At 42.0% G+C, this 23,336-nt stretch overlaps 1 protein-coding gene across 2 annotated transcripts in view; it reads right to left on the bottom strand.

The window, feature by feature from the left end:
* Positions 1 to 1,634: 1,634 nt before the first annotated feature.
* Positions 1,635 to 23,336, bottom strand: part of ARHGAP25 (Rho GTPase activating protein 25) — a 180,452-nt gene continuing 158,750 nt past the window's right edge. For both annotated transcript variants that reach the window (XM_077263045.1, XM_077263046.1), the window contains 4 exons: positions 17,648 to 17,769; positions 14,822 to 15,021; positions 13,972 to 14,492; positions 1,635 to 2,556 (listed from right to left, as the gene is read on the bottom strand). In XM_077263045.1, the coding sequence (XP_077119160.1) occupies positions 2,346 to 2,556; positions 13,972 to 14,492; positions 14,822 to 15,021; positions 17,648 to 17,769 (1,054 nt within the window). In that variant the 3' untranslated portion in view covers positions 1,635 to 2,345. The remainder of the gene's footprint in view (positions 2,557 to 13,971; positions 14,493 to 14,821; positions 15,022 to 17,647; positions 17,770 to 23,336) is intronic.

Raw genomic sequence — 23,336 nt, 5'->3', positions numbered from 1 at the left:
CATTATATGGGGCATATTTTAATATGGAGCATCTTATTGGGCCCATCATAAACTGTATGGAGCATTATATGGGGCTCCTGATTCAATATGGATCTTCAAAAACACTTAACCTACTGATGTCTGAATTAATTTTACTTTTATTGGTATCTATTTTTATTTTTGACATTTACCGGTAGCTGCTGCATTTTCTAACCTAGGCTTATACTCGAGTCATTAAGTTTTCCCAGTTTTTTATTAGGGGTCTCGGCTTATACTCGGGTCGTTTTATACTCGAGTATATACGGTATATATATATATATATATATATATATATATATATATATATATATATATATATATATATATATATATATATATATATGCTCAAATCATCCCCCTTTCGCCCCATTCAAAATAGAACAATTAAAAAAAAAATCAAACATACACATATTTGGTATCACAGCGTTCAGAACTGCCCAATCTATCAATATAGAAAAAGAATTAAGCTGATCGCTAAATGGAGAAAAAAGTCAAAACGCCAGAATCACGTTTTTTTGGTCGCCACAGCACTGCATTAAAATGCAATAACGGACGATCAAAAGATCGTAACTGCACCAAGATGGTATCATTAAAAACGTTACCTCGGCATGCAAAAAATAAGCTCTCACTTAACCCGAGATCAGGAAACATGGAGACACTACGCGCATCGGAAAATGTTTATTTTTTTTTTCTAAACACATTTAGGAATTGTTTTTCACCACTTAGATAAATAAGAACCTAGACATGTTTGGTGTCTATGAACTCGAAATTACCTGGAGAATCATAATGACAGGTCAGTTTTAGCATTTAGTGAACATAATAAAAAAAGCAAAAACAATTGTGGAATAGCACTTTTTTTTGCAAATTCACCGCACTTGGAATTTTTTTTCCTGTTTTCCTATATAAGAATAAAGAAATTAAAAAAATACACCAAAATGTGCAAATAAAATTGGAAGACCAGAATTGCTGTTTTTCTCTCCTAAAAATGGAGTAAAAAAGTGATCAAAACATGGTATAAATCCCAAAGTAATACCCATAAAAACAAGAACTGTCCTTTAAAAAAACAAGCCCTTTATATGGCTCCATCAGCAGAAAAGTAATAAGGTTACAAGTCTCAGCAAATGGTGACACAAAGAAATTTTTTTTGTTCAAAGTTGAGAATTTTTTTGTATCTACTAAAATATAATAAAAATGATGATGAAGTTCAGTACTACCATAATTGTACAGATCTGAAGAATCATGTCGCCTGGAAAAGGAGCGTGGTGAAAATGACATCAACAAAAAACAATGCCAGAATTACATTTTTTTTTATTATTTCACCACTGTTGGAATTTTTTTCCCATTTTTCAGCATATTATTTGAAAAACAAATAATGTCTTTCAAAACGACAACTCATCCAACAATAAATATTTGGCTGCATTGAATTAAAAATATAAAAGTTTTGACTCTTGTATTAAGGTTGGAAAAAAAATTGAATGCCCAAATACAAAAGTTTGCCCCTTTCCTAAGGAGATATAGATATTTTTCATGGCGGTACCTGTGTGGTGCTGGCTCAGCAAGAATCCTTCCCATGAATGGTTAATAAATAACAAATTCAAATAAATAAAGAATTTAAGTTTCATTGGTATTAAATAATTTTAATAAAGGCTTATCACTAAATAATATAAAAATATATAAGAGTTTGCTTATATGGCAGTCACGGCAGACAGTGGACTATACACAAAGGTAGTCTTCCCTCTCCAGCCTTTGGACCGGATTCAGATGTCCGTGAATCACAGATAGAACACGCATCCATTAAAATCTGTGGGGCTATTCACATGTCCATGTCTTTTTGTGGAACGGGTGCCCACAAATACATCATGGAGACATCCGGTGTTAATTTTTGATCGGCATCATGGATAAACGTGAACTATGGGTCACTGAAAATCACAGACAGCATATGGATGGCATTGGTGTGTAATCCATGTGCTGTCCGTCATCCATGGAGAGGAAAAGCTTTGCAGTTTTTTGTTTTTTTTCATATGTGAAAATCACTGATGAAAAACTGATGGTAAAAACTGACACACGGACCAAACACTGATGAAGCTTCGATCCAAAAAGCTGATGAACAACGGTACATGCTTTTACATTCAAGAAAAGTCCTGGGTGGCTGAATGTGATTAAGTTTAAGTTTTTAAAATGTTTCTTGCCTGAGGATCCAAACTAGAACCCAGACTTGGATCTAGTCTTTCATCTGTGTTTACGCACTAATTTATCTGAAAAATCGGTCTCCGGTTTGGTGAAGCCCCTAGAGTCATTGTGAAATCTTATTCCCGCTCATATTGTAGTTATTCTGGCTTCTTTCCTGCTTGACTCATGGCTCTCACAAAGCCTTGGATTTCCTTCTCCAGATGTTTGTTCCTCCTTTCCGCATCATCTCGTGATTGTTTCATATTTTGCAATGTGATTTCTTGCGCCATTCGCTGGTTTCTTTCTTTTTCCAAGTCCTCAATTAATTTGACCACTCTCTTCCATACGTCATAATTTTCTTTCTCTAGGCTAATATCAGAAACAGAAATGATTATATCAGGTTTTGGAAATACTTCTTTAAAACTTGGTCGGTCTGCATTTGAATGACAGTCATTATATGGCTATTCCCAACAGGATATGCCTTAAATATAGAGTAAATATGGATCCCACCAATTGGACCTAAATCTATGGGACTCGTCAGTGGAGAGAAGAGGTCGTTAGAATTCCCCTTAATTTAAATTGGAATACCAACCACATCTCCACTGAAGACAGTGTGTGAGGTGGGCTTTGTTCTTGAGATAGATGCAGGTCCTATTGTTCGGTTACTTACATACTATACATGTGCTATGGTGGTTCAAAGTTTGTGAACCCTTAAGAATTTTCCATATTTCTGCAAAAATGTAACCTAAAACTACATCTGATTTTTACACAATTTCAAAAAATAGATAAAAAGAATCAAGACAAACAAATGAATCAAAAATGTTTCACATTTTCATTTTCTACATAAGGAAAATGATTCAATCAAACATGCCGATGAGTGTCACAATATGTGAATCTTTAGGATTAGAAGATAATTTAACAGTAAAATCAAATCCTGCTGTTTTCAAACAATGGGACAACAATCAGGTATGAGTGGGCAACCTATTTTATTTAAAGAATAGAAATCTATCAAAGTCTGATCTTTACAACAAATGTTTGTGAAGTGTATCATGGCACGAACAAAAGAGATTTCTTAGAACCTCAGAAGAAGAGTAGTTGTTGGAGCTAATGAGGCTGGAGAAGGTTACAAAACCTTCTCTAAATTCTTTGGACTCCACTAATCCACAGAAAGACTATGTGCAAATGGAGGAAATTCAATACCATTATTACCCTAACCAGTAGTGGTTGAGCAACAAAGATCACAAAAAGAGCAAGGCAAATTATATTGCACAATGTCACAAAGGAGCCTAGGGTAACCTCTAAGCAACTAAATGCCTGTCTCACAATAGCTAATGTTAATCTCCATGGGTGCACCATCAGGAGAAAAATGAACAACAATTGTGTGCAGGGCAGAATTGCAAGAAAAAAGCAACTGATCTCCAAAATGAACATTGTTGCATGTCTGCAGTTTGCTAAAGATCACCTGGACAAGCCAAAAGGCTAATAGAACAATGTTTTTTGAACGTTCACACCAAAATAAAGCTTTTGGCATCATGGTTTGGGCCTCTTTTGCTAAATGTGCACCTGGATGGCTTGCTATAATTAATAGAACAGTTCATTTTTAATTTTACCAGCAAATTCTAAAGGAAAATGACATGACACCTGTACATGAGCAGAATCTCAATAAAACATAGGTCATTCAACAAAACAATGACCCAAAGCACACAAGTTGCTCTATAACAGGTTGATGTGCTTCTCTTGAGCATTAATAACTTTGTTTTTCTGTAATCAAATACTGAAAGCAAAGATGAACATACTTTTCACACTCATATACGTAATTTTGGATCATTTCCATCATTTAAAAAATGACATCCTAATATTTTTTGTTCATTTTTCTGATTGGGTTTTCTTAATCCACTTTTAGGACTTGGGTGAAAATATGATATAGTTTTAGGCTAAATTTAAGCATAAATATGGAAAATTGAGAAGGATTCACAAACGCTGTATGACAAATCCTGTAGATATAGTAGAAATATACACGATAGGAATTCCACTTTAAAAAAAAAAACAGATGATTAAAGTTGTGCTACAAAAAAATACACTGCTCAAAAAAATGAAGGGAATACTAAAATCCCACTCCTAGATATCACTGAATGAAATATTCCAGTTGTAAATCTTTATTCATTACATAGTGGAATGTGTTAAGAACAATAAAACCTAAAAATTATCTGGAGTTGGAATGATGCTCAAAATCTAAGTGGAAAATGAAGTTACAGGCAGATCTAACGTCAGTGGAAATACCTCAAGACAAGGAAATGATGCTCAGTAGTGTGTGTGGCCTCCACGTGCCTGTATGACCTCCCTACAACGCCTGGGCATGCTCCTGATGAGGCGGTGGATGGTCTCCTGAGGGATCTCCTCCCAGAATTGGACTTAAGCAACCACCAACTCCTGGAAGTCTGTGAAGTAAGGTAACGTTGGTGGATGGTGCGAGACATGATGTCCCAGATGTGTTTAATTGGATTCAGGTCTGGGGAACGGGTGGACCAGTCCATATCTTCAATGCCTTCATCTTGCAGGAACTGCTGACACACTCCAGCCACATGAGGTCTGGCATTGTCCTGCATTAGGAGGAACCCAGGGCCAACCGCACCAGCCTATGGTCTCACAAGGGGTCTGAGAATCTCATCTCGGTACCTAATGGCAGTCAGGCTACCTCTGGCGAGCACATGGAGGGCTGTGCGGCCCTCCAAAGAAATGCCACCCAACACCATTACTAACTCACTGCCAAACCGGTCACACTGAAGGATGTAGCAGGCTGCAGGTTGCTTTTCTGTCATGATCTCAATGGCAAGAGAACATAGCATAAGCATATATAGGAACTAGCTCTTGGAAGATGGGAACTGAGCTGACCATGAACTAAACCTAACGCACAACTAGCAGTGGCCGGGTAGCATGCCTACGTTGATTCTAGATGCCCAGCACCAGCCGGAGGACTAAATAATGCTAGCAGAGGAAAATATCAGTCCTAGCTCACCTCTAGAGAAATACCCCGAAAGGAGACAGAGGCCCCCCACATGTATTGGCGGTGAATAAAGATGAAATAACAAACGTAGTATGAAAATAGGTTTAGCAAATTTGAGGTCCACTTACTACATAGCAGAAGACAGAAAGGACACTTTCATGGTCAGCTGAAAACCCTATCAAAACACCATCCAGAAATTACTTTAAAACTCTGGCATTAACTCATAACACCAGAGTGGCAATTCCTGTTCACAAGAGCTTTCCAGACACAGTAACGAAACTACAGCTGTGAACTGGAACAAAAATGCAAAAACAAACATGGACAAGAGTCCAACTTATCTAGTAGTTGTCTAGGAGCAGGAACAAGCACAGAGAGGCTTCTGATAACATTGTTGACCGGCAAGCAACTAACAGAGCAGCAAGGTTATATAGCGACTCCCACATCTTGATGGGAACAGGTGAACAGAGAAGATGAAGACACCAGTTCAATTCCACCAGTAGCCACCGGGGGAGCCCAGAATCCAAATTCACAACAGTACCCCCCCTCAAGGAGGGGGCACCGAACCCTCACCAGAACCACCAGGGCGATCAGGATGGGCCCTATGAAAGGCACGAACCAGATCAGAGGCATGAACATCAGATGCATTCACCCAAGAATTATCCTCCTGGCCGTATCCCTTCCACTTGACCAGATACTGGAGTCTCCGTCTGGAAACACGAGAGTCCAAGATTTTCTCCACAACGTACTCCAACTCACCCTCAACCAACACCGGAGCAGGAGGCTCAACGGAAGGCACAACCGGTACCTCATACCTGCGCAATAATGACCGATGAAAAACGTTATGAATAGAAAAGGATGCAGGGAGGTCCAAACGGAAGGAAACAGGGTTAAGAATCTCCAATATCTTATACGGGCCGATGAACCGAGGCTTAAACTTAGGAGAAGAGACCCTCATAGGGACAAAACGAGAAGACAACCACACCAAATCCCCAACACAAAGCCGAGGACCAACACGACGGTGGCGGTTGGCAAAAAGCTGAGTCTTCTCCTGGGACAACCTCAAATTGTCCACCACCTGCCCCCAGATCTGATGCAATCTCTCCACCACAGCATCCACTCCAGGACAATCCGAAGATTCCACCTGACCAGAGGAAAATCGAGGATGAAACCCCGAATTACAGAAAAACGGGGACACCAAAGTGGCAGAGCTGGCCCGATTATTGAGAGCGAACTCCGCCAATGGCAAAAAAGCAACCCAATCATCCTGGTCAGCAGACACAAAACACCTCAGATATGTCTCCAGGGTCTGATTAATCCGCTTGGTCTGGCCATTCGTCTGAGGATGGAAAGCGGACGAAAAAGATAAATCTATGCCCATCCTAGCACAGAATGCCCGCCAAAATCTAGACACGAATTGGGTCCCTCTGTCAGAAACGATATTCTCAGGAATACCATGCAAACGAACAACATTTTGAAAAAACAGAGGAACCAACTCGGAAGAAGAAGGCAACTTGGGCAGAGGAACCAAATGGACCATCTTAGAGAAACGGTCACACACCACCCAGATGACAGACATCTTCTGAGAAACAGGCAGATCTGAAATAAAATCCATCGAGATGTGCGTCCAAGGCCTCTTAGGAATAGGCAAGGGCAACAATAATCCACTAGCCCGAGAACAACAAGGCTTGGCCCGAGCACAAACGTCACAAGACTGCACAAAGCCTCGCACATCTCGTGACAGGGAAGGCCACCAGAAGGACCTTGCCACCAAATCCCTGGTACCAAAAATGCCAGGATGACCTGCCAACGCAGAAGAATGAACCTCAGAGATGACTCTACTGGTCCAATCATCAGGAACAAACAGTTTATCAGGTGGGCAACGATCAGATCTATCCGCCTGAAACTCCTGCAAGGCCCGCCGCAGGTCTGGAGAAACGGCTGACAATACCACTCCATCCTTAAGGATACCTGTGGGCTCAGAGTTACCAGGCGAGTCAGGCTCAAAACTCCTAGAAAGGGCATCCGCCTTAACATTCTTAGAACCCGGTAGGTATGACACCACAAAATTAAACCGAGAGAAAAATAATGACCAGCGCGCCTGTCTAGGATTCAGGCGCCTGGCGGTCTCAAGATAAATCAAATTTTTGTGGTCAGTCAATACCACCACCTGATGTCTGGCCCCCTCAAGCCAATGGCGCCACTCCTCAAAAGCCCACTTCATGGCCAAAAGCTCCCGATTCCCAACATCATAATTCCGCTCAGCGGGCGAAAATTTACGGGAAAAGAAGGCACAAGGCCTCATCACGGAGCAGTCAGAACTTTTCTGCGACAACACTGCCCCAGCTCCGATCTCAGAAGCGTCGACCTCAACCTGAAAAGGTAGAGCAACATCAGGCTGACGCAACACAGGGGCAGAGGAAAAACGGCGCTTAAGCTCCCGAAAGGCCTCCACAGCATCAGGGGACCAATCAGCAACATCAGCACCCTTCTTAGTCAAATCGGTCAATGGCTTAGCAATATCCGAAAAACCAGCAATAAATCGACGATAAAAGTTAGCAAAGCCCAAAAATTTCTGAAGACTCTTAAGAGAAGAGGGCTGCGTCCAATCACAAATAGCTTGAACCTTGACAGGATCCATTTCAATGGAAGAGGGGGAAAAAATATATCCCAAAAAGGAAATCCTCTGTACCCCAAAAACACACTTAGAACCCTTCACACACAAAGAATTAGACCGCAAAACCTGAAAAACCCTCCTGACTTGCTGGACATGAGAGTCCCAGTCATCCGAAAAAATCAGAATATCATCCAGATACACAATCATAAATTTATCCAAATAATCACGAAAAATATCATGCATAAAGGACTGGAAAACTGACGGAGCATTTGAAAGACCAAAAGGCATCACTAAGTACTCAAAGTGGCCCTCGGGCGTATTAAATGCGGTTTTCCACTCATCCCCCTGCCTGATTCGCACCAAATTATACGCCCCACGAAGGTCAATCTTAGAGAACCACTTGGCCCCCTTTATGCGAGCAAACAAATCAGTCAGCAACGGCAATGGGTATTGGTATTTAACAGTGATTTTATTCAAAAGCCGATAATCAATACATGGTCTCAAAGAGCCTTCTTTTTTTGACACAAAGAAAAAAACGGCTCCTAAGGGAGATGACGATGGACGAATATGTCCCTTTTCCAAGGACTCCTTTATATATTCTCGCATAGCAGCATGTTCAGGCACAGACAGATTAAATAAACGACCCTTTGGGTATTTACTACCCGGGATTAAATCTATGGCACAATCGCACTCTCGGTGCGGAGGTAACGAACCAAGCTTGGATTCTTCAAAGACGTCACGATAGTCAGACAGGAACTCAGGAATTTCAGAGGGAATAGATGATGAAATGGAAACCACAGGTACATCCCCATGAGCCCCCTTACATCCCCAGCTCAACACAGACATAGCTCTCCAGTCGAGGACTGGGTTGTGAGATTGCAGCCAAGGCAATCCTAGCACCAAATCATCATGTAGATTATACAGCACCAGAAAGCGAATAATCTCCTGGTGATCCGGATTAATACGCATAGTTACTTGTGTCCAGTATTGTGGTTTTTTATTAGCCAATGGGGTGGAGTCAATCCCCTTCAGAGGAATAGGAGTCTCCAAAGGCTCTAAATCATACCCACAGCGTTTGGCAAAGGACCAATCCATAAGACTCAAAGCGGCGCCAGAGTCGACATAGGCGTCCGTGGTAATAGATGACAAAGAGCAAATCAGGGTCACAGATAGAATAAACTTAGACGGTAAGGTGCAAATGGAAACAGATTTACCAAGCTTTTTAGTGCGCTTAGAGCATGCTGATATAACATGAGTAGAATCACCACAATAGAAACACAACCCATTTTTCCGTCTAAAATTCTGCCACTCGCTTCGGGACAGAATTCTATCACACTGCATACTCTCTGGCGACTTCTCAGTGGACACCGCCAGATGGTGCACTGGTTTGCGCTCCCGCAAACGCCTATCGATCTGAATAGCCATTGTCATGGACTCATTCAGACCCGCAGGCACAGGGAACCCCACCATAACATCCTTAATGGCATCAGAGAGACCCTCTCTGAAAGTCGCCGCCAGGGCGCACTCATTCCACTGAGTAAGCACAGACCATTTACGGAATCTTTGGCAGTAAATTTCCGCTTCATCTTGCCCCTGAGATAGGGACATCAAAGTTTTTTCTGCCTGAAGCTCCAAATGAGGTTCGTCATAAAGCAACCCCAAGGCCAGAAAAAACGCATCCACATTGAGCAACGCAGGATCCCCTGGTGTCAATGAAAAAGCCCAGTCTTGAGGGTCGCCCCGGAGCAAGGAAATCACAATCCTGACCTGCTGTGCAGGGTCTCCGGCAGAGCGAGATTTCAGGGACAAAAATAATTTGCAATTATTTCGAAAATTCTGAAACCCAGATCTATTCCCCGAGAAAAATTCCGGCAAAGGAATTCTCGGCTCAGATACAGGTGCATGACAAACAAAATCTTGCAAATTTTGTACCTTCGTGGCGAGATTATTCAAACCTGCAGTTACACTCTGAAGATCCATTACAAACAGGTGGACACAGAGCCATTCAAAGATTAGAAGGAGAGAAAAAAAAAATTTCAGCAGACTACTTATTTCTCTCCTTTCTCAGCCAAGGATTTTAACCCTTTAGTGGGCCGGTCAAACTGTCATGATCTCAATGGCAAGAGAACATAGCATAAGCATATATAGGAACTAGCTCTTGGAAGATGGGAACTGAGCTGACCATGAACTAAACCTAACGCACAACTAGCAGTGGCCGGGTAGCATGCCTACGTTGATTCTAGATGCCCAGCACCAGCCGGAGGACTAAATAATGCTAGCAGAGGAAAATATCAGTCCTAGCTCACCTCTAGAGAAATACCCCGAAAGGAGACAGAGGCCCCCCACATGTATTGGCGGTGAATAAAGATGAAATAACAAACGTAGTATGAAAATAGGTTTAGCAAATTTGAGGTCCACTTACTACATAGCAGAAGACAGAAAGGACACTTTCATGGTCAGCTGAAAACCCTATCAAAACACCATCCAGAATTTACTTTAAAACTCTGGCATTAACTCATAACACCAGAGTGGCAATTCCTGTTCACAAGAGCTTTCCAGACACAGTAACGAAACTACAGCTGTGAACTGGAACAAAAATGCAAAAACAAACATGGACAAGAGTCCAACTTATCTAGTAGTTGTCTAGGAGCAGGAACAAGCACAGAGAGGCTTCTGATAACATTGTTGACCGGCAAGCAACTAACAGAGCAGCAAGGTTATATAGCGACTCCCACATCTTGATGGGAACAGGTGAACAGAGAAGATGAAGACACCAGTTCAATTCCACCAGTAGCCACCGGGGGAGCCCAGAATCCAAATTCACAACACTTTTCACAGCATCTCCAGACTCTGTCATGTCTGTCATATGTGCTCAGCGTGAACCTTCTTTCATCTGTGAAGCGCACAGGGCGCCAGTGGTGAATTTGCAAATCCTGGTGTTCTGTGGCAAATGCCAAGCATTCTGCACTGTGTTGGGCTGTGAGCACAACCCCTTCTGTGGATGTCAGGCACTCAGACTATCCTCATGGAGTTGATTTCTAACCATTTGTGCAGACACATGCACATTTGTGGCCTGCTGGAGGTTATTTTGCAGGGCTCTGGCAGTGCTTCTCCTGTTCCTCTTTGCACAAAGGCTGAGGTAGCGGTCCTGCTGCTGGGTTGTTGCCCTCCCACGGCCCCCTCCACATCTCCTGGTGTACTGGCCTGTCTCCCGGTAGCGCTTCCAGCCTCTGGACACTATGCTGACAGACACAGCAAACCTTCTTGCCACAGATCGCATTGATGTGCCATCCTGGATGAGCTGCATTACCTGAGCCATTTGTGTGGGTTGTAGAGTCCGTCTCATGCTACCATGAGTGTGAAAGCACAACCAACATTGAAAAGTGACCAAAACATCAGCCAGAAAGCATTGGTACTGAGATGTGGTCTGTGGTCCCCACCTGCAGAACCACTCCTTTATTGAGTGTGTCTTGATAACTGCCAATAATTTCCACCTGTTGTCTATTCCATTTGCACAACAGCATGTGAAATTTATTGTCAAACAGTGTTGCTTCCTAAGTGGACAGTTTAATTTCACAGAAGTTTGATTTACCTGGAGTTATATTCTGTTGTTTAAGTGTTCCCTTTATTTTATTGAGCAGTGTATATTTCTTTGTTAGATCATACAAAACATAACTAGTATTTAATTGGATGTAGCCACTAGACATTGTGGAATTTTCAACAGCAGAAAAGTTGGATATTCCAAGCAAAGTGAAGCTTGTTATGATGAGCGAACGTGCTCGGATAATGTGTTATCTCAGATTGCTCGAGTGTTAGCCTAGTATCTTGGGCATGCTCGGATAATATGTTCAAGTCCCCTAACAAACAGGCAGTCCCCACATGTCTTGCAACTGTTTATCGCCGCAAACCATGCAGCCGTAGGGACTTGAACATATTATCTGAGCATGCCCAATATACTCTGATAACACCTGAGCATACTCGGATAATACGTTATCTGTGCACGTTCGCTCATCACTAATAGCTTGTTGAGGGTTTTGGTATTTCCTGTTTTGGGATATTTATGGAATCCGGCAGGTTTGCTGGTGGCACCATTCATTCCCTTCCAGGACTGGTTTTCGCTGTAGTGCTCAGTCAGTCTAGGCATTGAGCTGATTCATTACTAGATTTAAAAAGGTGTGCAGTGTCTGTAAGTTAGTTGGGGAAAAACTGTCTGAAGGGACAGTGTCTATTAAAGAGACTGTGACTGAGGACTATTAGTCTAGTTCAGGGATCTCATACTCTGCTGGATATATGGGCTGCATATAGAAAAAATGTGAATTTGGGGGACACATTCTTTGAAGGACAAAGTGACATTGCTAGTGATACTTTTTTTAAAAAAACATTTTTGCCATGCTTTTTAAAAAATAAATTTAGAGCTTGAGTCTTGGGTTGAATGTGGTGATAACAAATGTGCACTCATACTGTAGTCAGAGTGGGGGAAATAAGTATTTGATCCGTTGCTGATTTTGTAAGTTTGCCCACTGACAAAGACATGAACAGTCTATAATTTTAAGGGTAGGTTAATTTTAACATTGAGAGATATCAAAATAAAATCCAGAAAATCACATTGTATAAATTATATAAATTTATTTGCATTTGTCTTTGTCAGTGGGCAAACTTACAAAATCTGCAAGGGATCAAATACTTATTTCCCCCATTGTATGTCCCCATATTGTAGTTGTATCCCCATATCCTGCTCCCCATATTGTATTTATGTCCCCATCCAGGTCCTCATATTGTTAGTTATGTTCCTAGGTTTTAGAGGAGTAAAATAGAAAATAAAAGTGTAGCAAAAAGTGTAGTCAATTCTATGCTAATATCCCCCATCCTGATTTACTTATGGCCCCAATCCACGTATACATGGCCCCCTCATCCCCATCCTGGTATGCATGGCGCCCATCCCCATTTCTATCCTGGTTTGCATGGCCCCCTCATCCCTCATGTTGTTCTGATGGCAGCTACTGATTTATGCTTGGAAGCAGTGCATGGCAGTGACATTATGCACTGCCTACAAGCCGAGAACAGCAGCCAGAATACTCACTGCTCCCCACACCGGGACTATAGGAGTGGAGAGCAGTGAATATTCATTGATCTTTGATAGCAAGCACCATAACCGGCTTCCTGCCGCTGGGCGATCACGTGTGCCCAATACTTAAGGGAATGAATTGAACTGCTCTCCACTCCTATAGTCCGGCGTGGAGAGCAGTGAATATTCATGCTCTTTAGCAGCAGGCATATGTGATCACCCTGCCGCTGCAGGAAGCCTGGAGGCTGTGCTTACTTTGCCTGTTATTAAAGAGAAATTAATATTCACTGCTCTCCACTCCCATGGGTGTGGAGAGTCGTGAATATTCATTTCCCATCAGCAACGAGCACAGGGGTTAGCCGCTGCAGCCAGCTTCTGCCTCCTGTGACCTGCCGCTTCGCCGCTGCCACTCCTTCACGTACCCATCCACAGCCATAGCAGGTGTAATTGAATGTGTGTCTAAGGATGCATATTCAGCTGAACTAAAAGGCTGCCATCAGCGGCTCCCTGAACCGGGCAAGGATGCCAAGATGTCTACAGTGCCTGCGGGCTGCATGAAGTAGCCTCAGGTGTTAGTACATGTATCTATATACGGTAATTGTAAGTTAAAGGGAATATGTCATCTGGTTTTTGCTATGTAATCTGAGAGCACCATAAGCAGAGTCCCTAGTTACAGTGATGTGTCACTCACTGGGCTGTGATTTGCTGTTCAATACAATCAGTGCTTTATCAGCAGAAGATCAGCACTACAGGACAACTGTCCTTGTGCATCCAAGTCCAACCTTGCCCCCAGCACATATTAGCAGCTTTCTGTCACTAAACAACATATATAGAAAACTGTGGTGTGGACGGCGTTTTACACAGCTCAACCACTGAGCTCTCCTAGATCTCAAACAGAGAAATTTTTGACTCTATCATAACTGCTGCACCAAGTAAACTAAGTGATACATTGCTGGAATCAGGGTCTCTCTCCCTATCTCGTGCTGTTGTCAGATTACATAGAAAAAAATGCTCATGGCCTCCCTTTCAGCAACTAAGAGTGGGGCCATCAATAACATTTCATATAACAGACTTTACAATAAAGCTTCCAGCTGCAAATACCTTTTTATGCGGTCCTCAAGTTTCATTTTGGAAATTCGCATTTCTTCTAGAGAACTGGCTAAACTTTCACAGCTGTCGCCATCTTTACTTTCAAAAGCCCCATTTTTAAGTTGGCTTTGGCTTTGTTGACCTCCACTCTTCATAGTACAGGTATCTAGCGTTCCTGATCCTGATCTACCACAATCACATTGGGAGTCTGGAACATTATCATAGGTGGATGTGCGATGCTGAGACAGTTCTGACAATGTCCTCTTGTGGCCGGTACCTGCAGATAGAGTAACTTTTCTCCCATTGGGAGATGCCCAAAATTCACCACTGAATATTTCCTCTTTGAGGGTATTGGCTGTGCTGTCATCCTTATTTTTCACTGTAAAACAATTTGTGATTGGCATAGTTTGAGTTCTTTTTCTGGGGATAGCGTTCCAGGATTCTGCATCGTCCACTAATCCAGAGCTATAGTCTTCATTAAGAGACACGTTATCATCTGAGACTGAAGAACAAGGGGAAGCACCAGAGTATTTCTGGAAAATGAATAAAACGTATTATTAGTATTATAAGGGAAATATACAGTATACCTGCAATACAAAGATGGATATACCATGTATGCAACCTGAAGGGCAATAAGTGAAGGGGGTCATAAACACCATAAATGCAATGTCTGTTAGATTACACATCATTCCATATAAACTGCTTTTGCTAGAAGGATGTGGGTTGCTCTACGTTGATATTTTTTAGATCAAGAAGACCATTCGCCAATCTCTGAAGCCTGTATTTGCCTCTGCTGCCATAAGACCCAGTTCTTCCCTTCACGAATGGAGTAACTGTCAAGTTTATATAACGGGCACCTTACCATACGTGATTTGGATAAATCTCCTGTAGGTGAGATACTTTCTTCAGCTGCATCCCAACCGACCGAACTGCGTGGAACCTGTACTTTTTTCAATTCGCTTCTTTGTGTCTTGGTTTCTATAGGTTGGTCATTGGCTTTAGGAAATAATTTCTCATGGTGACTGATCATTACAGTCATTAGTTTTTGGATCTGTGGAGCACCTGAAAGGTATGGAGGCAAAACAATAATTGCAAAGGTAAAGTATTAACGTGAAAAATTCCATAAGCCATCACTAAATCGTAACTTTTCTGTGTATTTTTTAGTAAAACTTGCAATAATAATATAAAACACAGATCACAATACTCCAACCACCTTCAGAGTGTGATTAGGATAATCAGACTCATTTTCTTGGAGGAGAGAAAAACGGTCGTGTAACCCTAGCCTTAAAGTACTTGTTAATCTCTGTGGCTGATATTTTTAGGTGGACTCATTGTTTCTTTTTACCAACAAATAAATATGATGACCGGGCATTGATTTGTTTGCCAAAGCAATTTTTCATTGCTTTACTTTATGGTAGGATAAAGCTTGGTAATCTCTGAAGCCAACTTTGATCAACACCACCATTTTGTCAAGACCATTCCTATAAATAATATTAACCTGTCAGGTGATTCATGCTAATCAAAGAACAGGTAACAGGAATTGTAGCCATGCCGCATGAATGAAGCCAGATATATTTTTTCTAAAACAATTCGGTGTTTCAGAGAAACTCTACTTTGAGGATTCAGCGAGTGAACCAATGCCGGAGACCAGACGAGTCTGGCGCTGCCCCGCGGACGGCAGCTTCTGGCACTTCTGCAGGGTATTGGCAGATCTCTCCCTTTGTATATGCTCAAGGGAGAGATCTATCAATCAACTGTAGATATAGTATATCTTGACTTCAGCAAAGCATTTGACAAAGTATCTCACACCATTTTTATTGAAAGAATGACTAAGTGTGGAATGGACAAGACAACTGTTAGGTGGATTCATAACTGGCTTAGTGATCTGACCCAAAGAGTGGTCGTAAATGGCTGCACATCCAGTTGGAAGAATGTCTTAAGACAGGCTTCTGTCCTGGGCCCTGTATTGTTCAACATCTTTATCAATGATTTAGATGAAGGAATTGAGGGTACACTAATTAAATTTGCTGAAGCTAGGAGGGATAGCTAATACTAGAGAAGAGAGAGAGGATTCAAAAAGATAAATAAACTGGAGCAGTGGGCAGCAACTAACAGAATGGTTTTTAACAAAGAAAAATGCAAAGTACTACATCTGGGCATTAAAAATGAAAAAAGCATATACAACATGGGAGAAATAGGGCTAAGCCACAGCACATGTGAAAAAGACTTGGGTATACTAATAGATCATAAACGGAACATGAGTCAACAGTGTGATGCAGCAGCAAAAAAGGCAAATGCAATTCTGGGATGTATTAACAGAAGCATACAGTCTAGATCACGCAAAGTCATTATTGCCCTCTACTCCTCTTTGATCAGACCTCATCTGGAATACTGTGTCCAGTTTTGGACACCACATTTAAAAGAGACATCAACAAACTGGAGCAAGTTCAGAGTAGAGCGACCAGAATGGTGACCGGTCTGCAAACCATGTCCTATGATGAACGGTTACAGGATTTGGGAATGATTAGCTTGCAAAAAAGAAGACTGAGAGGAGACTTAATAGTTGTCTACAAATATCTCAAGGGCTGTCACATTGTAGAAGGATCATCTTTATTCTCATTTGCACAAGGAAAGACTAGAAGCAATGGGATGAAACTGAATGGGAGGAGACGCAGATTAGATATTAGAAAAAACTTTTTGACAGTGAGGGTGATCAATGAGTGGAACAGGCTGCCATGAGAGGTGGTGAGTTCTCCTACAAGGGAAGTATTGCAAACAGAGGCTGGACAGACATCTGTCTGGGATGATTTAGTGATTCCTGCTTTGAGCTGGGGATTGGACCAGATGACCCAGGAGGTCCCTTCCAACTCTAACATTCTATGATTCTATGAACTCTGACAGGGAAACAGTCTTTAGGCCAAGTTCACACAATCAGTAGTTGGACAGTTTTTTACCTCAGAATTTGTAATCAAAACAGGAGTGGGTGACAAATACAGAAGTGGTGACGTGTTTCTATGACACTTTTCATCTGATTGTTCCTCTCCTGGTTTTTAGGTTTTACAAATACTGAGGTAAAATACTGACCAAATACTGAATGTGTGAACATGGCTTAAAAGTATATTTTCTCTGAAACACCTGAGCCTTTCAGAGAATAATAAATCTGGCTGCAATTGAGCAGCCAAGATGCGATTAATGTTGCCTGCAGTTCGAGCAGGATGAATTGTCTGACAGGTTCCCAGGGCCGGACTGGCCATCTGGCAAATGCCAGAAGGGCCTGTCTGGTCATAGGCTGCCTTGTCTGCTACGCTGTTAACAGAATCGGTGTTCTCAAGACATCCATACTGTTAAGAGTTGTGATGGAGCACAAAGTCGCTGACTCCGTCACTTACCCCAGCAGGCCACGGGTATCATTAGAAATATTGGTCTTGTAGAAAATCTTCCTTTCCTCCCTCCAGTGTAATATTAGTAATATATCCCATCTGGTGCTTGGGGATGGGGACACCATGGGCCTGTGTGATGTCGAATGCCAGGACTGAATTTCAGCCCCAGTCCGTACCTGCAGGTTCCCATAATCCCCTCACATATGAGCTAATCCGCTAGTGGAAAAACATTACTGTTTCATAAAGGAGAATATGATTGCTATCAGAAACAGTTTATAGTATGTGTCAAAGCCTAATACATTAATTACCTCTCATTAGCGCCACTGGTTCTTCTGTTTTTGGCCTCAGAAGATTGACCCCTATTACCATGGCCAGATTATCTACATTCATTTTATTTATGCTGGAGTTCTTCTGTACTTCATAAAGAAATCTGTTAAAATGAACAGAATATCACTTATATATAGCAGCAAAAATGCTGTATAGACTTATTTACAGGAAAATGCCGTAAGAAACTAAGGTACATACGCTTTCCAGTCATCTGATGGTTCAAAACAATTTCCAATTAGACAGCGGATATAATGTGGTAGCACCAATGTGATATATTATGCTACGTGTGAGTGCTCCATGATATACTTTGGCTTGACTTCCAGAGAACTACGCGTACGGGTGCGCGAGCATGTGCAGGACATTTGTGCGGCCAAGACGGTGGCTGATCCCTCTGATCTTAAAACTATTCCCCGCCATTTTAAGGCATATCATGATTGTGATGCCAACGCATTGAAGATGAGGGGTATAGACATCATTCATCTGGGCATTAGAGGGGGCAATTATAAAAGGTTATTGGCTCAGAAAGAGGCCAAATGGATCGTGACCTTGGACTCTATGGCCTCAAAAGGCCTAACTGAGTCTCTAAGCTTCGCCTCATTTCTATAATGAAGGGCTTCTTTCAACTTATGTCCCCCTTCACCCATTTTGCATACCCCTACTTTAGATGGCTTTTGTTTTTGTTTTTATTGGTTTTTGTGCGTTTTCTTATTGTAATAACTATTTTAATATGTATTCTTTGTCTAGTGCCATTAATATTCATGGAGTGGTCAAGTTCTCCCTTTTGATGTTCCATCTTCCGCCACCTTTACCAGTGCTACACCCTGCGCAGTCTCGTCTAATATGATTTCATCTGGTTTGGATGATCTACGGATATGATGCCATTTAATATTTCTTATTCTTAACTCCTTTCTTAATAATAATATTATAGTAATATTATTATATCTATTGTAATACCTTTACGGCCGAGCACATGCGCGCTGTCGCCCTCCTTGTCCCACATGGGGCTGGGCGTCTTAGTGCCTCCTGTGTATGCATATACAAATAATCCAGCACTTCATATTCACTGGGGCCAAGGACATATAATTCCAAACCTTCCCCATACATCAAAGCGGCATATTGCCAGGTGAAATACTCCAAACTACAATTTTTCCACAGAAGAGAAAGAGTACAAATATCACCAACACGTCTACTTAAAGAAATAATTTTTATTAAACATTTATTGTAATAACATACAGAAAACAAATATCTAGAGGAACAACAGTTGAGCACTCAAAGGAAGGAACACTGCTAGCATATGTAAGACTTGGTATGGCATTTGTCAGTATATAGTATAAGGGGGGATTCCATTATTGCTGGTGCTTAAATACAGACAGAATCCAGCTCTTATCTCAACAATACAAAAAGAGACACCACCCAGATCTTAATAATATGTAATATATATCGCTGACATCAATGCTTACCCATTGTAGGTCTCAGAGAATGCAGTGGTCCGCCCTGTAGCCCCCTGACGCGCGTTTCGCGTTTGATGGCTTTCTCAAAGGGGATGTGTATGTCTGGGGACTTCCACCTCCCCGCATGTGTACAGTGATGCTTGACGCGCAGGTTTCCTCATGTCGGGACCTGTCAGGTGCACTGTGCATGCGCCAACAGCGCCACCCTTTATTGGTCAATTGTGACCAGGTGATGGGCTATGTGACTGGTTTCCATGGCTTCTTAAGGTCCTTATCACCATACCTCTGCACATTTCCTTGAGAAAGCGGCCAGTGTGCACGCGAAACGCGCGTTGGGGTTCCTGCCATCTGACTCTGGATCCGTGCACAGTTTTGGTAAGCTCTGCCCTCATTCATTGACTATTTACTTCATTGTGTGGTGGTTTATTCCTGCCCACTTTACATTTACACTTTGCTTGCGGCCGTGCTTGTCACTTTATATCTTCACAGCCTACCCCTATCATGGGAGCATTATATTTGCATCAGCTGTGCTATCATCATGTTGTGCACGTGACTCCTGAGTGTGTCTTTTGTGCTTGTGTTGTTATATGTCATGTTTGATCTTTTTAAAAAATGTATATTCTATTAAAATTTATATATTTTTTTACCTTATTGGTCACTCCGTGTTTTCTCCGGTTTTTAAGGTACATACTTGTATGAAATGTCATGATGAAATGTCAGTAGACATGACTGAACGATGGAGGCTCTGGGCCCCAATACAAAATCTGCAATAAGGTTCACCACCAGCTATCAGATGTACATTGTCATACTGATACTAGGCAAGAGGACTATTCTCACTCCCATAGATGTAGGAGCCTGGGGTGCAACAAAAATCTTCGTATCCCTTATATTTGCACCCAGCTATTTGTGGGGTTACATTTAGAAACCGAATAAAACATATGACAGACATGGTATACATGGGGCAACAAACATTAGATTTTTGGCAGATATCATCAAAACTGGCAGATTGACAGCAAATCAGATAATTCGACATACAGTGGGTACTGAAAGTAGTCAGATCCCTTTAAATTTTTCGCTATGTTTCATTGCCGTCATTTGATAAATTCAAAAAAGGTCATTTTTTTTCTCATTAATGTACACTCTGTACCCCATTTTAACTGAAAAAAGACAAATGCAGTATTTTTTGCAAATTTATTAAAAAACAAAAACTGAAATTATCACATGGTCATAAGTATTCAGACCCTTTGCTCAGACACTCATACATAAGTCACATGTTGTCAATTTCCTTGTGATCCTCCTTGAGATGGTTCTACTCCTTCATTGAAGTCCAGCTGTGGTTAATTAAACGGATAGGACTTGATTTAGAAGGCACACACCTGTCTATGTGAGACCTCACAGCTCACAGTGCATGTCAGACCAAATGAGAATCATGAGGTCAAAGGAACTGGCCAAGGAGCTCAGGGACAGAATTGTGGCAAGGCACAGATCTGGCCCAGGTTACAAAAGAATTTCTGAAGTACTCAAGGTTCCTAAGAGCACAGTGGCCTCCATAATCCTTAAATGGAATAAGTTTGGGACCACCAAAAGTCTTCTTAGACCTGGCTATCCAGCCAAACTGAGCAATCGTGGGAGAAGAGCTTTGGTGAGAGAGGTAAAGAAGAACCCCAAGATCACTGTGGCTGAGTTCCAGAAATGCAGTAGGGAGATGGGAGAAAGTTCCACAAAGTCAACTATCAATTTAGCCCTCCACCAGTCATTCCTTTGTGGCAGAGTGGCCCGACAGAAGCCTCTCCTCAGTGCAAGACATATGAAAGCCCGCATAGAGTTTGCTAAAAAAAGCACATAAAGGACTCCCAGACCATGAGAAATAAGATTCTCTGGTCTGATGAGACGAAGATAGATCTTTTTGGTGATAATTCTAAGCGGTATGTGTGGAGAAAACCAGGCACTGCTCATCACCTGCCCAATACAATCCCAACAGTGAAACATGGTGGTGGCAGCACCATGCTATGGGGGTGTTTTTCAGCTGCACGGCCAGAACGACTGGTTGTCATTGAAGGAAACATGAATGCGGCCAAGTACAGAGATATCCTGGATGAAAACCTCTTCCAGAGTTCTCTGGACCTCAGACTTGGCCAAATGTTAACCTTCCAACAAGACAATGACCCTAAGCACACAGCTAAAATAACAAAGGAGTGACTTCAGAACAAATCTGTGACCATTCTTGACTGGCCCAGCCAGAGCCCTGACCTAAACCCAGTTGAGCATCTCTGGAGAGACCTGAAAATGGCTGTCCACCAACGATCACCATCCAACCTGATGGAACTGGAGAGTATCTGCAGGGAAGAATGGCAGAGGATCCCTAAATCCAGGTGTGAAATACTTGTTGCATCATTTTCAAGAAGACTCATGGCTGTACTAGCTCAAAAGGTGCTTCTACTCAATACTGAGCAAAGGTTCTGAATACTTATGACCATGTGATATTTCAGGTTTTCTTTTTTAATAAATTTGCAAAAATTACTACATTTCTGTTTTTTTTTCAGTCAAGATGGAATGCAGAGTGTACATTAATGAGAAAAAAAAAGAACTTTTTTTGAATTTACCAAATGGCTGCAATAAATCAGAGTGAGAAATTTAAAGAGGTCTGAATACCTCTCCGTACCCACTGTAATGTATAATATCTATATAGCCTCATTAAAAGGAACCTTTAAAAGGAAATACTATTTAACCCTGTATCTGTAATCTGCAGGTGAATAGCATTAACATTATACATTCCTGCCTTATGCAGCAGCGACTGTTTAAATCTTGCTTGGCTACTTAACTTGAGCAGCGGCTTCAGAGAGAAAATATAATTCTATTCTCTCTTCAGCCACTCGCTTCCAGTCATTGGTGTGGTGCATTGAGTGGTTACAGTCACCAGTCACTATATAGTGAGCGCGCTGTATTCCCTCCCTGGCAACACATGACTTAGGCTAGTTTCACACTAGCGTTTACATCGTCAAAACGACGCATGCGGCAGCATCCGCATACAACCGCACGACCTGCGTACCTAATGTTAAAGATAGGTACGGAGGCCGCATGCGGGCCGCATGCAGAAGTAGGCGGAGGTGCGGCCGAGGCCGGGGCTTCGCGGAGGAAATCCGCAGCCTGCCACAGATCAGGTAAACGCTAGTGTGAAACTAGCCTAAGACCATACAATAATGCAAAAGTAAACAACTTTATTAAGAGATTAACAAATACATGCAAAAATAAAATACAAGGGAATCCATAAATATAAGGAACCAGGAAGAAAGGAAGATGGGCAGGTCAGCTAGAAACCCCAAAGGATGGTACAGGAAGGTGCACTAGTCATCAGTGAATGGCACCAGTGAATAACATAATGTGCAGGTACGGTTTGTCAGCCAGAATCAGTAAATATATGGAGAAAAATCAGTATGCTGACACTTAAAATACATGGAGAAATAACTGCGTAGAGATGCACAAAAGGCTAATCAGATAACCCGTGATGAAGCATGTTTTGTGAAACGCGAGTCAGGCTGACTGGGCACCTGGATCCCCCTCCACTTTGATTGCTGCTTACTTTTGCATTTTTGTATGACCTTAGTCATGCATTTTTGTTAGGCTAGGTTCACACTGCGTTAGCAGCAGCCTGTTCAGCACATACGCTAACGGGCTGCTGTAACGCAAGTGCCGACTTTTGCAGTGCGCTAGCGCAGATAGAGCATCTGCTAGCTCAATCTGCGCTAGCAGTGACAGACCCGGAAACGCTGCAGCCTGCGTCTCAGGGTCCGTCACTCAATGACGGCACATCCCTAGCGCACGCCCATTGTGGGCATGCGCTAGCAATGCGTCCGGCATTGCATTCAATGGCGGCGTTAACGGACTACGTTACACCGCGTTATGCCGCGGTGTAACATAGTCCGTTTAACAGAGTCACTGAATGCAATGTGAACCCAGCCTTAGGGTATGCATGGAAAGTTGCATGTGACCTTTACATAAACTTGGGACTACAACAGTATTGTCTTAAGTTCCATTTAAAGAGAAACCCCAGTGTAAGGTTGAGATTTGAGAAGGATCTGACATGTTGGAATTCAGAGTTGGATTGGCCCACTAGAGGCTACAAAATCACTGAATCTTAAAACAACAGGGGTTAATTGTAGAAAACAACCCCATTTGATGTTACAGCCAATCACTGAATGCACCTGATAGGTATTGATGG

The sequence above is a fragment of the Ranitomeya variabilis genome, chromosome 5, assembly GCF_051348905.1.
Source record: "Ranitomeya variabilis isolate aRanVar5 chromosome 5, aRanVar5.hap1, whole genome shotgun sequence".
Taxonomy (NCBI): domain Eukaryota; kingdom Metazoa; phylum Chordata; class Amphibia; order Anura; family Dendrobatidae; genus Ranitomeya; species Ranitomeya variabilis.
The sequence above is the reverse complement of the archived record's forward strand: the minus strand, read 5'-3'. Positions and strand labels throughout refer to the sequence as shown.